This window comes from Notolepis coatsorum, assembly GCF_963971535.1.
Source record: "Notolepis coatsorum genome assembly, chromosome: 10".
NCBI lineage: Eukaryota > Metazoa > Chordata > Actinopteri > Aulopiformes > Paralepididae > Notolepis > Notolepis coatsorum.
In genome coordinates, this window is record NC_140174.1 from 5,980,171 (window position 1) to 5,994,629 (window position 14,459).

The 14,459-nt window shown below is 42.6% G+C and overlaps 2 protein-coding genes across 2 annotated transcripts; both read right to left on the bottom strand.

Moving 5' to 3' along the window:
• Positions 1–1,828: 1,828 nt before the first annotated feature.
• LOC311236273 (parvalbumin beta 2) lies at positions 1,829–6,798 on the bottom strand. The gene is made up of 5 exons (XM_084323952.1): positions 6,734–6,798; positions 5,944–6,018; positions 3,983–4,115; positions 2,766–2,875; positions 1,829–2,132 (listed from the first exon to the last, which is right to left on the bottom strand). The coding sequence occupies exons 2-5, from the start codon at positions 6,002–6,004 to the stop codon at positions 2,107–2,109; spliced, it is 330 nt and encodes a 109-aa protein (XP_084180078.1). The 5' UTR covers positions 6,005–6,018; positions 6,734–6,798; the 3' UTR covers positions 1,829–2,106.
• Positions 6,799–8,047: 1,249 nt separating this feature from the next.
• LOC311235335 (parvalbumin, thymic-like) lies at positions 8,048–12,809 on the bottom strand (the record flags this gene model as incomplete). The annotated part of the gene is made up of 4 exons (XM_084322768.1): positions 8,048–8,076; positions 10,866–10,975; positions 11,671–11,803; positions 12,749–12,809. 4 exons carry the CDS (start codon positions 12,807–12,809, stop codon positions 8,048–8,050), a joined length of 333 nt encoding a protein of 110 aa, XP_084178894.1.
• Positions 12,810–14,459: the final 1,650 nt, after the last annotated feature.

Here is a 14,459-nt window from a genome sequence, read left to right on the forward strand (position 1 = left end):
TCAAGCCCGGGATCGTCTTTCGTTCTGAGTCAGCGCTGCACAGTGCAGGGACTGTTGATAAATTGTTCCAAATGTTCCTCCTTCCGAGAACGGTCTCCTCATCCTTCTTCATTGGCTTTCCCGTCTTTGCCGCATGCAGAAATAGCAGTGACCCATATCCTATGGCCATCTCCTCTCTCTCCCCTCGGTATAGCTCGCAATGTGAGAGAAGTAAGGTTGCAAATAAAAATGTGCTTCAGTGACAAACCTCCCTGTAGCCTGCATGGGAGCACAGAAACCCTACCCATATGTCTATATATATATATCATATCATATATATCATATGTATATACTCTGTCAGGATCTATGGGTAACAGTACTGTATATTTGAATACCGTATATGTCACAAATGTATCAGTATACTCTTAGAATTAGGAGAGCCTCAAAGAACTCTGGGGATACTCAAGGAACCTTGCTTGCTTGGGTGGTTCCAGGAGGAACCTTTAACAGCTCAGAGGTCACTGGAGGAACCGTTCACTCAGAAGGGGTTCCTGGAGGAACCTTTTTTAAAAGGGTTCCTCACTCTTAGAATTAGGAGAGCCTCAAGGAACTCTATGGATACTCAAGGAACCTTGCTTGCTTGCTTGGGCGGTTCCAGGAGGAACCTTTAACAGCTCAATTTAGAGGAGAGGTTACTGGAGGAACTGAAAAGGTTGAACTGGCAAGGTTCCTCCACAGTGGCAATGGTGAGGAACTCCAAAAGGTTCCTCGAGGCTCTTCTACTTCTAAGAGTATACCTATATGTCCCTATGCCATAAATGTCATGTATGTTGTGTAATGTCATAAATGTCAATATGAATTGAAAATGGGGGACCCTGATGTAAACAAGACGAAAGTCTTTCTCTGGTCTGCATCCCCTTAACAATTGTGTGTATTGAGCCGTACTGTATTATTGTACCATTCTGCAATGTGTTAAATAAAGTTTTCATTCATTCATTCATTCTCCTACGTGTTTTTTTTTCTTTTTTGGAACATGCTGCCTCTTAAAAGAGTTTGCTGCGCAAAGCATCCTTGGACCGCACCGCTAGTAAAGCGGGTCCGGCTAATTAGTCCCCCTGTCTCTTTGGCAGCGCTGACCATTTATTTAGCGATCGATTTCACCAAGCTATCATGCTTCAAGCTTCCAAGCTACCAAGCTTCATGTGCAAATCACACCATGCACCAAAGATCCTTAAATCTGTGTAAAGTATAGCAAAGGTGTGAATTCCAGAATGTCGGGGCAAAGTGACTTTCCTGGTTAAATACAAGTTAAATAAATAAACTTTTTATGTGAATTTGAATTTAATTTAATAAATGTTTAAAGGGAACATCCACTCTATAAAGAAAATATAACTTGTGTTATATCTATAATACGGCACAGATCGGTTTTGTTTCATGAATATGAATATGTCTCTCCTCCATAAGCTGAAATACCAGAGAGACAAGTGATGCTGTGATCAACTATCTCACAGTATAGGTGGTGGTGATTCTACTGGGATATATGGGTACATTTTATGATTCAGAACCGTAAGCCCTGCTTTTAAATACAACTCAGTCGGATGCTCTGATTGCCAGATTTTCAATTATGTAAAATATTACATATTGAATATTTGATTGTCCAGGATAATTGGAATAGTATAGGCTACAATGTAAATTCAGTTTTGCTATGGATTTCCCCTTTAAATTCCCAAATTGCCAACGGCATTGGTGATGAATCCTACTATTCGGCCGTCTTGCTACTCTGTAACAATGTATCTATAGTTCTAGTCCCATTCGTTCAATATGAAAGACAGAGATTGATTTTTTTTTTTTTTACCCAAATGTGCATTTATTTCATTGTCAGAAAGTGCAAATGGGAGATGGTATTTTTCCCCTTTTTTGCATACTGTGAATGTTGAACAACATGAAACATTTTAGAAAAAAATATATCAACAGTAAAACACACATTTGGGTCATCGGGGAGAGTAACTGTACAGTCTGTGGTGACAGTAATAAATAAAATGGATATAAAAAAGTGACAGACTTTGACAGACAGAGAGAGCCAGATCGTCATCAGCAGCATCAGGTGTGGTTTGATACACAGTGAGATTATGCCTTGACGAGCAGGATCCACTCTGTGGAGGAAGGAGAGACAAAACATGTCTTAGTCAAAACACCGATGAGAGTTAACGCGCGCTTACATGGCTATACAATTAGTCAGACTTCTAAATAATAATGGATTCGGCGGGAGGAGCATCTACATACAGCTTCTATCCTGTAGAATTGTGATATCTATAACTTGTGAATATTGAGTGAGCTTTTATTCACTGTTTTGTGATCGATGTGGTGTTTTCTTGCGAGTATATACTTCAATGTTTGTGGTTTTATAGTTCTATTTAACTTTTTTTGTGTGTGTTTGTATTTTTAATGTTTGGACCCCAGGAAGGGTATATAGTCTCACTTTGGTGTGTAGACTAATGGGGAGCCACAATAAAACAATAAAACAATATCCCCCTATCAATATTGATAATCAACACAAAATGCTAATTTACTATACAAGCTAAGAGTAAATCCATCTGATATCTTGGCAAATGCTCTCTCTCTCGCTCTACTCGCACCGTCCAAGTTGTCTGGATGATTTGTGGCGCGATGCGACTTTTTAAAGTCGAGCTTTAGCCCGTGGTGCAGTTCATAAAGATATATACTAAGGATATGGAATGCTTTAGTAAAATCTAAATCTAAAAAAGGATTGTGACATCATGGCTTACCATCGACTCCAATGGCACCATCACCATCGCTGTCTCCAGCCTGCAGGAAGGCCTTGGTCTCTCCGTCTGTGAGGGCTCTGGCGCCGACAACGAAGTTCTGGAGGAACAGCCTGGTAGTACGAGGGGGAAAACACACACAACGGTGAACAGGTGGCAGGTGCACTAACACTTTAATAATGTTGTACTATATTGAATACAAATGTGTTATGGTTTGGTTTTTCCCACCAAAAATGTCCAATAAACTACAGAAAATGTCTCAGCAGCATCTCTATACCTTTGTCCTCATTGAGAATGAAAGGTATCTATGAAGCCCCCCTTCCCCCCTCACATCTTCCCCCCCATGTCTTCCCCCCTCACGTCTTCCCCCCACACGTCTTCCTCCCTCATGTCTTCCTCCCTCATGTCTTCCCCCCTCATGTCTTCCCCCAAGCCGTTTAGCTTTCTCTTTTTTCCACCTGAACATTTTGCCAAAAATGTGGTTCACCCAAAAACATCACTTCTTAGCTTACACAATGGTTATAACTTAAAGATTCGCTGAGAAAAAAAAACAAAAAATTTTTTTTCATGCATAGATCACTAGATGTATCAACTTATAATATGCATTTCACTTGAGCAATTAGCATTTCCTGTAGTATGGGCAACAGCGACCATGACAGGTTCGCAGGATTAGCTGTTTACTTAACATTGGGAGGAACCCGATTAAGTCGTGTGATGTCATCTTTCGCTCATCTATCATTGAAAGAACCAGTAGGAAGAATGTTTTATATGATCAAAGGTGGGAAGAGGGATTCTTTTAAAATATAATAATCATATTCTATTGGGTGGAGTTTATGATAATTTAATTTCTTTGGGGTGCATGATGGGTCAATGACCAATGCCATTTGACCCCAGACAAGAATGGAATTTGGATACAAAACTATGAGAAAATGAGATGTTGACGTGCATTGGTACATACTGTATATAGCTGTACAGTAGATTCGGGCACATGAGGGGTAACAAGGTAAAAGTGCTTTTTCATGGGCACTTTAACCCTTTCACTAACCGTCTGTAGTGTGGTAGTGAAAGGGTTAACACTTTGTCGTCATGTGGCGGTGTGAAAGGCCTAAGCTTCTGTATTGTCGCAGTGAAAGGGTTAAACCATTTGGTAGTGTGGTTGTGAAAGGGTTATTAAGAGATACTATAATGATTTTAAAATGACAAAAGAGTATGATCCTCACTTGAGCTCATCCTCCTCAATGAATCCACTCTTGTCCTGGTCAATCACGAAGAAGGCAGCCTTGATCTCCTCTGCGGACTTGGCGGACAGGCCAGTCTTGGCGAAGAAAGGCTTGTAGTTGAAGGAGTCCTTAGCTGTTTGGGGGGAAAGTGAGGTTCTCAGATCAGTTACAGGAGCAGCAGACAGTGCCTGTTCTCTCCAAAATGGTACAATTCTACATCATCTCACGGACAGATCTAATCTTTCAGATCTAATTCCATTGCCTATATTTATGTGATTCTACTATTCTACCATACTGTACTACCTCCCCCCCTCCCCCATGCTGCTATGATGCCCAAATTTCCCCAAGGGGATGAATAAAGGAATATCTTATCTTATGGATGCGCAACATTGATATATTTCTTGATATTAAACTCTGCCTGGCCCTGGTGCGTTTGGCATCCTATAGGTTTTTAAAGCGTTCTGGTGCTCATCCACCCCCCTGGCCTACTCCCCCGTCACTCACTACCAGCTAGCATCATAGCAATATGCATTTAGTCATTTATGAGCATTCATATGCTACATCATCATCTTCAAGTTCAACACATGACCACTTTTTTCTTTCTACAAATTACTTCCCAATTATCATACAACACAATGATAACCAAGCCTTTTTTTCTTCTTTTTTATATATAGGAGGGGGTGGGGGGGGGGGGGGGGGGGGGCACATCACTTTTCAGTTGTTTCACTCTGTTCTGTTTATTCATGTAATAAATATTTGTCTTTCTCCACTAACTCTTCTTGTTGGCCTGGTGCCTGGCGCCCGCTATAGATGGATTGCACCCTAGTAGGCAAGCACCTAATATGACCTCCCAGTATATATACCGAGGGGTGGTCCTGTTTAACACGGAGGGGGAGACATTAGGGCTGGAAGATATACCCTGTGTTATTAAAGGTAGAATCTGTAATACAGTCAAACAGTGACCTCTAAGCAAAAGATGTTGGTGTTGCGCTTTGTTTACTCTTTTGTTTTTGTTTTGGTCTGACGTGTGGGTTAAGAGTTTAGTAGCTTATTACACTGTGGATTTCTCCAGACCTCTCTTGGTAGAGCCCGAGGTGTGGCCAGCAGTAGCAACTCGTCCCCTGGCTATAACCCACTGAAATCTAACCCGCACGTCAGACAAAAACTAAGGATCGGATGTAAACAAAGTGGGGCTATTTTGCCAAGAGGTCGCTGTTTAACAACATTACATATTCTACCTTTAAGGTAGACTATAATGGAGCAATGCAAAGGTATGCGTTTACTTTTTACAATACCGTTGGCGTTGTCAACAATTTACATACTTTTTACATTTCTAAATTGAATCCATATATATTTGTATTTAATCCAATATGCTGTATACACACATTGCAGCAGTATTATTAAGAATGTGTGATGCATGTCAAATGGATGAGGAAAGATCATTTTGAAATAAGTAGCACCAATGCATGACAATTGCATTACGAGATTGACATCAAAGATATGTCACGTCACATTGTTGTAACTTGTACTGGAAAACGTATTATACTGTCAAAAGTAAGAAGACAAATATTGCGATATGATCGATTTAGGCCATAGCACCCTGCAGTCCCAGTAATATAAGTTGCTACATCCTGTTATTCTACAACAAACAGAGTAACAGTGTGAGTGGTTTCTGACTAAACTGAATGCAGTGTGGTGTAGATGTTGCAGTGTGGTGTAGATGTTGCAGTGTGGTGTAGATGTGGTAGTGTGGTGGTGTAGAGGTGGTAGTGTGATGTACAGTAGATGTTGCAGTGTGGTGTAGATGTTGCAGTGTGGTGTAGATGTGGTAGTGTGATGTACAGTAGATGTTGCAGTGTGATGTACAGTAGATGTTGCAGTGTGATGTACAGTAGATGTTGCAGTGTGGTGTAGAGGTGGTAGTGTGGTGGTGTAGAGGTGGTAGAGTTACACTGGCTTACCTTCACAGGCCTTGACGGCTGCTGCCATATCGGCATCGACGAGAATTCCCTTGAATGCCATTTTGTTTGATTATTCTAAGGAGGGAGGGGGGAAAAAAATCCGTAAATTAGTTTCGTCACTGTTGTTGTGTGCTGTAATCATTAAATAATTCTGAAAAACTACTACTGAAAACTACTGGAAAAATAAGCAAAGTTCAATCACGACTGACTGACTGATAAATGTCTGTTATGATTTATGCAAAATCAACAGACTGATGGGCATCAGATCTGGACAGGATAGACCTATACAGGCTGCTTTTGTATATAAGAATTTGTTCTTAATTGCTTGCCTGGATAAATAAAGGTTAAATAAAAATAAAAAATAAAATATTCCAGGCTTCTTGATGCCATTCTTGTCTACAGGACACTGTAAAAAACCAGTGCGCACCTGATGCACTTAGGCCCTGGGCAATATCGTGACCTGGGACCTGCTCTTAATAACACACCCTATAGCCTACTATTCTATAGAAATAAGACGAAAAACGCCGTCCAATCCTTGGTGAGATTTCTCCAGTCCTGCAGCAGGTTTAGGTCTACGAAGGCACCGTGTTGACGATGGCTGCATTAAAAGTTGTAATTCCGCAGCTCTTTGACTTTGTCCAAACACCAACTTGTAGTAAGAAGAACTCCGTGGTCAGAAGAAAAGGTCCTAGTATACGAATGCTTTCTTTTTTCCCTTCAGCGAAAGAAGCGCATCAATCCGACAGCTCTGCAAGGCAGCGGGACGGAAAGGAATCACCATGAAACTCACCTTGATAAGGACGAGGTAACTGTACAGTATAACTCCCTGGAGGCCCGATGAAGCAAGAGGCTTCCCTCTCCCCGTTTTATACCCAGCCCGTCCCTCCTTCAGCGTGTAACACACACCGCTTACACAGGGTTAGTTTTAGGAGAAATTTGTCTACTTGTCAAATTGTGCTATTTTTGTCCCATCCAGCGAAGGGATGTGTCCCCTATGTGAAACGCAAGAGGGACATTTCTCCCCCCCCCCCCCCCCCCACAGGCCCTGCAGCCTGCCTGCTGCTGCTGCCCATTGGCTGCATGTAAACTGCAAATTGTCTGCAATGCATTTCCTCTGTAACGTGATTCCTCTTATTTGCAATATAGGACACTGCGGTGATAATCCAAGTGCGTTGGTTCGAAGTCTTATAGGCGAAAATAGCAGCCGAGAGAGGCTATTCACTGGTGGTCGTGGATTCCTAGTTTATATAGTTTAATAAATGGTAATTTATATTATTACCCCCCCCCCCCCCCCGTCTTTTTCACAGTCAAGAAATACCAACGGTAGTCAATTACTTTCATAGAACACGTAACATTTTCTTTTACATAAATATTTCAAATCTTCTATTTCACTTTTTGACAGTTGGAAAGTTAAATGGAGAAGCCAAAGGATTGTCTGGCTTAATGCCACGCCAGCATACCAAATGGGTAATGTTAATGTCGTATTTTACAGTATGGATGATAAATTGCAAGGCACTTGCGAGGAATATTCTCTTCTGTCGACTTGGCTAATTTCAATGCGCCACATGCTCGAGTTGAGTACAGTAGCTGTCAAGGACAGGGGCTCAAATGCACACATCACACCGACAGGCCCCCTGAGACACATGCTTTAATATTTTATGGGCAAACACACATTTATTTATAAACCATTATGGAAAAACAGACAGCTGCAAGGCAAGGGTTAATCCATGGACTGTTTATTCGCATGGGCCGCACATCTCGTATGTTTGATTAAAACTACAATACATTATCACTCTACACACACACACACACACACACACACGCACACACACACACACACACACACACACACACACACGCGCGCGCGCGCACACACGCGCACACACACACACGCACACACACACGCACACACACACACACACACACACACACACACACACACACACACACACACACACACACACACACACACACATAGGCTGAACATATCAGGGGAATATATTGGATAAGCCAATGCTACATATCAACAAGTGAGCAAATATGGTCAAATGGTGTCCATCTTGCCATCACCGCCACAAGTCATGAAGGGACCGTGCAGGCCTCGCTAAGAAGACTTGACAAGGGCAGAGAACTCTGGGAGAAAAGAGAGAAAGAAGGGTATTTGAGATAAGATAAGATATAATACATTACTTTATTGATCCCCTTGGGGGAAATTCGGGACATAAAAAATGTCTGCAATCGTCCACATTGAGGTTAAAGGGGAATGACACCCATTTTAAGAACTCACAGAGTTCTTGTGCCCCAGGACAGTTCAGTTAGTATGTGTGAACACACACCACTCTCTCCTGAAGCTATAGAGCCCAGAGAGTGAACCCATCAGTCGGCGGTGTCACTGGGATGTAAAATCTGGGGCTGCTCAGTGAACGGGGCTCAGACTTTATGAGGCTATACAATGTTTCTGTGAGCTCTTACACCCAAATGAGATCTACTGTCTTGCATTGCTAGAATTGTCTGAATCAGAATTCAAATATAATTTGTGTTAGGGCTGGGAAGTATACTGAATGTGAAGGTAGGCTATACTGTCATGGAACCATACACAGGTATGGATTTTTACAATACTGTAGCCCACAATATAGATGTATATTGTAATTTTTTTTATTATAAAGATATAATAACTATACATGTGTTGTCGGTGTGTATATCCCCCGTATGGCCCGAATTGTCAATCCACCTTTTGTGACCACGCCCTTAATTCAAGCAGCTGAGGAGTAGTTCATGTTTTTAGTTTCATGATAATAGCGCCACCGTGAGGCCAGATGACTCAGAACTTCACAGGCCTCCTTGCTATGGTAAGGCAAATCTATTTGTCAAGTTTGGTGGAAATCGGATCAGGAGATAAACTAATTTGTTTGGCCTGATGGTGGCGCTGCAGGAAAGGTGTGCCCCACATATTTGAAAAGATTCTAACAAAATGTATTCGAGTCGAGATACATTCAATCTAAAATTGAACGTTTGGCCTGATAGTGGCACTAAAGGAAAGGTCATCGGGTAATCAAAATCAATAGAGTTCATGCTATAGCGATCATGAATGTGCACCACAAATTTGAAAAGATTAAAATGAAAGCTATTTCAGTTATCGCATTCACAAGTAGGGTATGAATGTTTGGCCTGATGGTGGCGCTAGAGGAAAGGTCATGGGGTCATGAATGTGCACAGCACGTTTGAAAATATTTGAATCAAAGCTATTCGATATACACTCATTTGAAAGGTTTAAGTTTTGCCTGATGGTGGCAGTAGAGGAAAGATCACGGGGTCACCCAAATCAATATGTGTCTTCCTCTAGGGGTCATGAATGTACACAACAAATTAGAAGATATTTGAACAAAAGGTATTCGAGATACACTAATTCAAGAATTCTAAGTTTTGCCTGATGGTGGCACTAGGGGGAAAGGTCATGGGGTCACCAAAATCATTAGAGTTCATCCTCTAGTCTAGGGTTCAAATTAGAAAAGATTTTAATGAAAGCTATTGGAGCGATCAGGTTCACAAGTAGGATATCGCTGCTGGCGGGACAAAACCTCCTAACTCCATATTTTTTATAATTTTTTTTATCAGTAGATCATCCTCCATGTGTGTGTGGTTTTACCAAGTCTACACAACGGGAAAGCATTAAACCAATCATCTGTCTAAACCTCGTAACTCTATTCACCCTCAAATCTGTGTTCGTTTTTTTCATCTGCTGAAAAGTTGGGTTTTTGGAGTTATGAGGTTTTGTCCCGCCAGCAGCGATATGCATTTTTGGCCTAAGGAGAGGTCATGGGGTCACCAAAATCTACAGGCTTCTTCCTCGAGGGCTCATGAATGTGCAAAGCAAATTTGAATTTTTTTTAATGAAAGCAATTGGAGTTATCGCGTTCATATACATACAATATATAATACGGGGGGCGACAGTGGCTCAGGAGGTAGAGCAGTTGTCTGGTAATCCCGAGGTTCCTGGTTCGATTCCCGCTCCTCCCGGGCAGCGTGTTGAAGTGTCCTTGAGCAAGACACTTAACCCCTAACTGCTCCTGATGAGCAGATTGGCCTCCGCCGTCGGTGTGTGAATGTGTGAGTGAATGTGAGGAACAAATTGTAAAGTGCTTTGTGTAAAAGCGATATATAAATGCACCATTTACCATTTATAATTTATTAAGTTAATAAAGAAGAGTTTCTTTGCAGCAGCATTTAAAACACAAAAGAAAATAGAGCTTTCTGGATGAAATAATACCAAAATACAAGATGAAGACATACAAAATACATCATATCACATAGTAATTTGTACTGGAAAACTATACTGTCATACCATCAAAATTAATAAAGATATTGTGATATGATATTTCGGCCATATCGCTCACACAAACGTTTTATGGCCTCATAAAGTCAGAGTCCCACATTCATTGCTCATTTACATCCCGGTGACATCACCGACTGGACGGTTCTCTCTCTGACTTCTATAGCTTTAGGAGAGAGTGGTGCATGTTCACAAAATACTGTCCTAACTGTCCTTAGGTGAATTCTTAAAATGAGCGGCATTCCCCCTTTAACCTACCAAGCCACCCAGTTATCCACTACTAAAGTTCTTAATCTCAACTATAACAACTGCAAGGGCCACTTAAGACGCTGAAGTGTAAATCTCTGGCAATGACACTTACAGATTGTCCTATAAGTGTCTGTGTTGTGGCTGCACCGTGGTTGCCTAGTAACCGCCCCTGCCTTACGCTCTGAGGTGGCGTTACCCTTGGATACTGAATTGGGACCGGATTCCTAGTCATTCCTCGACCATCAATTGGGAAATTGCAATAATAAAAAATTTTAATAAAATGAACACATTCCTGATCACCAGCAGGGATAGTCCCCCCCTCTCTCTCTACGCTCCATCCCACCTTCCCAGCCAATCTTCCCATCACCATCCGAGTCTCCTGCCAGGAGAAAAGCTCTGGTTTCGGCTGCCGTCAGAGGCCTCGCCCCCTTGGAGAAGTTCTGCAGGAACAGCCTGAGGGAGGACAAGGAGGGGACACAGATGAGATGAGAGACACACTTTTCGAGACACTAAGAGAATGACAGGGGGGGGCGGCCGGGTGGCGCAGCGGTCTAAGCGTCTGCCCACCACCACAGAGAGAGACAGTGGGATCGAATCCAGCTGTGGTGCTTCCGGGTTGGCCGACCGTCCATACTGACACGATTGGCAGTGTTATAGCGGGTGGGAAAACCCGGCGAGGGTGGGTCCTGGTCGTTGTAAAAACAGCGACTCCTACAGATCGGTCGGGGCGCCTGCACAGCGAGGTCGGATCCTGGGGGAGGTAGTGTGACCCTTCCACACGTTACACTCTCCCCCAGTGAGAGTCCGCGCTGCCGGGTGAAAAGAAGCGGTGGGCTGGGTACACATGTGTCGGAGGAAGCATGTGATATACTCTCCGCCCTCCCAGACCGACGGTAGGGGGCAGAGTGCGCAACGACCAGGTAGGGGAGTGGGAATTGGCATAACGACTAACATTGATATGGGAGAAAAACGGAAAAAGAAAGGGGGGGAAAAGATAAAGTAAAAACATTTAAAAATAAATAAAAGAGAATGACATGGACGACTATGGACAAGTGCTCTATATACATCACAAATAGAAACACAGTCCAAGTGGATGGAGAGAAGGACCGGGCCATTCAACTAGAATTTGGGGCCGTGTGAGACTCAACTGTAGCTCGTCCTGCTCGATGTAGCCGCTCTTGTCCCGGTCCAAGATCCTGAACACCCTCTCGATCTCAAGAGCCGACTTCTTGGATAAACCCACCGTTCTGAAGAACATCTTGGCTCTGAAGGACTCCTTCGCTGAAAGTGACACGATGGAGGACAATGCTTTATTATACGGCAACCGAGCGATCGCTTAACCGGCGATAATGCATAATCATTCATTATAATCATAAATCAAATTCATTTGTATATAGCCCCAACGAATTGCCCCCATGGGCGTCACAGATCAAGAAGAAACATCACAATAGATCCACAACATAAACCACCATAAAAATCCACAATTATTTTGCATCACCCCCCCGAGACTTTCCCCCCAATGAAGATAAGGAACGACTGACTCCCTAACACCCAATTCAAAGGGGACCCCCCCCCCCCCCCCCCCCCCCATCAGGTGTCATTAAAAGACACCATTTGAAATCAAGCATCTGGTCAAACTGACAAGAAATTAAAGTGTGCAAAACTGTGGCACAAAAGGGAGAGAGTTAAGTATTTCCCAACCCGCTGTATGATCGATAAGAGCTAGGGATGTCCGATATTATCGACCGATATTGGCATTAAAATGTGATATCGGAAAATATCGGTATCGGTTTTCAAAAGAACAATATTTTTCTTTTTTTTTTTTTTTTTTTTTTACATTTCTATAACCTTTATTTACCCAGGCAAGCAAGTAAGAACAAATTCTGATTTAATTTATTGTCAAAAGTATGCATAATGTTGTGTTAATTCCACAACAAGAGATATGTAATGTTAATTACCTGAAATGATTCCGTTTTTAGGGGGGGGAAACCCTGCATATATATCGGTATCGGTTGATATCGGTATCGGAAATTAAGAGTTGGACAATATCGGTATATCGGTATCGGTAAAAAAGCCAATATCGAGCATCCCTAATAAGATCGTGTCTTGCCTGAACGGCAGTGGTAACACGACGTCACCTGTGTACCTCTTTTCACCAACAGTGGATTATTAAAGTGAATAAAACAACTGGTACACACCCGACCACGTCGGAACGCCCACTATTACCTCTACAAGCGTTGATGGCTGAAGTGATGTCCGACGCCGCTAGGAAGTCTGTAACAGCCATGGTGTGGTGTTGGAAGGAAGGGGCTCGCTGGTCTAGAGGGCTGAAGCCTGGCGTTGTGATAATGTGACGGCTGAAGGCGAGACGAGCAGGAAGGCGTCGACGGCAACAGTAACATTAAAATGGACTTCACCTCAGGGTGTCAGAAACCACCAGTGTCCTCCTGCTGTCCCCTGTCCTTTGCACCTGGTCTCTCCCCCACCCCTCACAAAAACCACTTCAGCACTTCAGCTTCTTGTGTATCTGTGTGTATCTGTGTGTGTGTGTGTGTGTGTGTGTGTGTGTGTGTGTGTGTGTGTGTGTGTGTGTGTGTCTGTGTGTGTGTGTGTGTGTGTGCGTGTGCGTGTGCGTGTGCGTGTGTGTGTGTGTGTGTGTGTCTTTGTTTGTGACTGACTGTCTACATAGGTGTGTGACAAAGGGGTAGAATCGTATAGGTGCACTCAGTACATGACAGTGTGGCAGTGAAAGGGTTAACCTCTCTGTGTATCGTCGCAGTGAAAGGGTTAACCGTTTTGGTAGTGCGGCAGTGAAAGGGTTAAGGACCAGTGCCATGGTAAAACTGATAATACTGTCAAACTACAATTAGTAAGTACCACTTTTTCCATCTTCTCAAAGGGTTGAACTGTGTGTACTACTCCCTCTCATGTCAGTCAGGTGGTCATATTAAAGAAACACGACGCCAACGTTATGGGAAATGCGTTCGCCGTCTTCTCCACAGTCAAACAAGAAGATCAATTCTTCAGTTCAGACAGCTATCCGGCTGCAAGCAAGCTTAGCTTAGCACAAAATAACAGAGCTCAAAACTTTGAACCTATAGTTTTAAATCGAGCTTAATAATAAAACTCCGGGAGAGGTGTGGCCAACAGCTAAACTAGCTAGTCCGCGTACACGCCTCCGTTCTTTTGTGCTAAGCTATAGGCTAGCTTGCAGCTTTCTACTAAACGCGCAGAGAGGAAATATCAATCTCTTTTCTTGTCTGACTCTGGAGAAGAACGGTAAGTGCATTTCCCATAATGTTGGCGTGTTCCTTTAAGGCTAATTGGGCCAGATGTAAGTAACCTGCCTGGGTTTCTCTCCCTCTTCACAATCTCTGCCTGACACTGTAGTCACTGTAGTAGCATCCGCACTGTCATCCTCTGCCTGCTATAGCGTTTACTAACATCCTGTTATTGTGTGGCCTTTTGTTTCATATAGTCTTCCATCATGACTGCATTTATTTTGACTACTGTGTATTTGACTGTGTCCGCTATACTCAAGAGACATCATTTGTACAAGTTAAATGTGGAGTAACCAAAACTATCAGGCCAGCCTGTGAGAAGCAATGAGCTCCTTGCATTTTTGTTATGGATTTTGTAGTCGTGGCTGCTCTGAACCCTGTTTTTTTTAATACTATCAGGAAGTACAAGTTTCACATAACATTGAGATGATAGAAGTATACCATCCACCACTCACAGGGAGTGTCTGTCAAACGTCTCTGCCCAAACAGGAAGTAAACTAATTGGTGCTACCTTTACTTATAATGTTTTTCTTATTAACATATTGAATAAATAATATCATATTATCCCCCCCCCCCCCATATTTTCAGTCACTTTTATAAATTAGAAACAAAAGCGAGTTGAAAAAAGTTAATTTCACAATAACCACATCACTGCT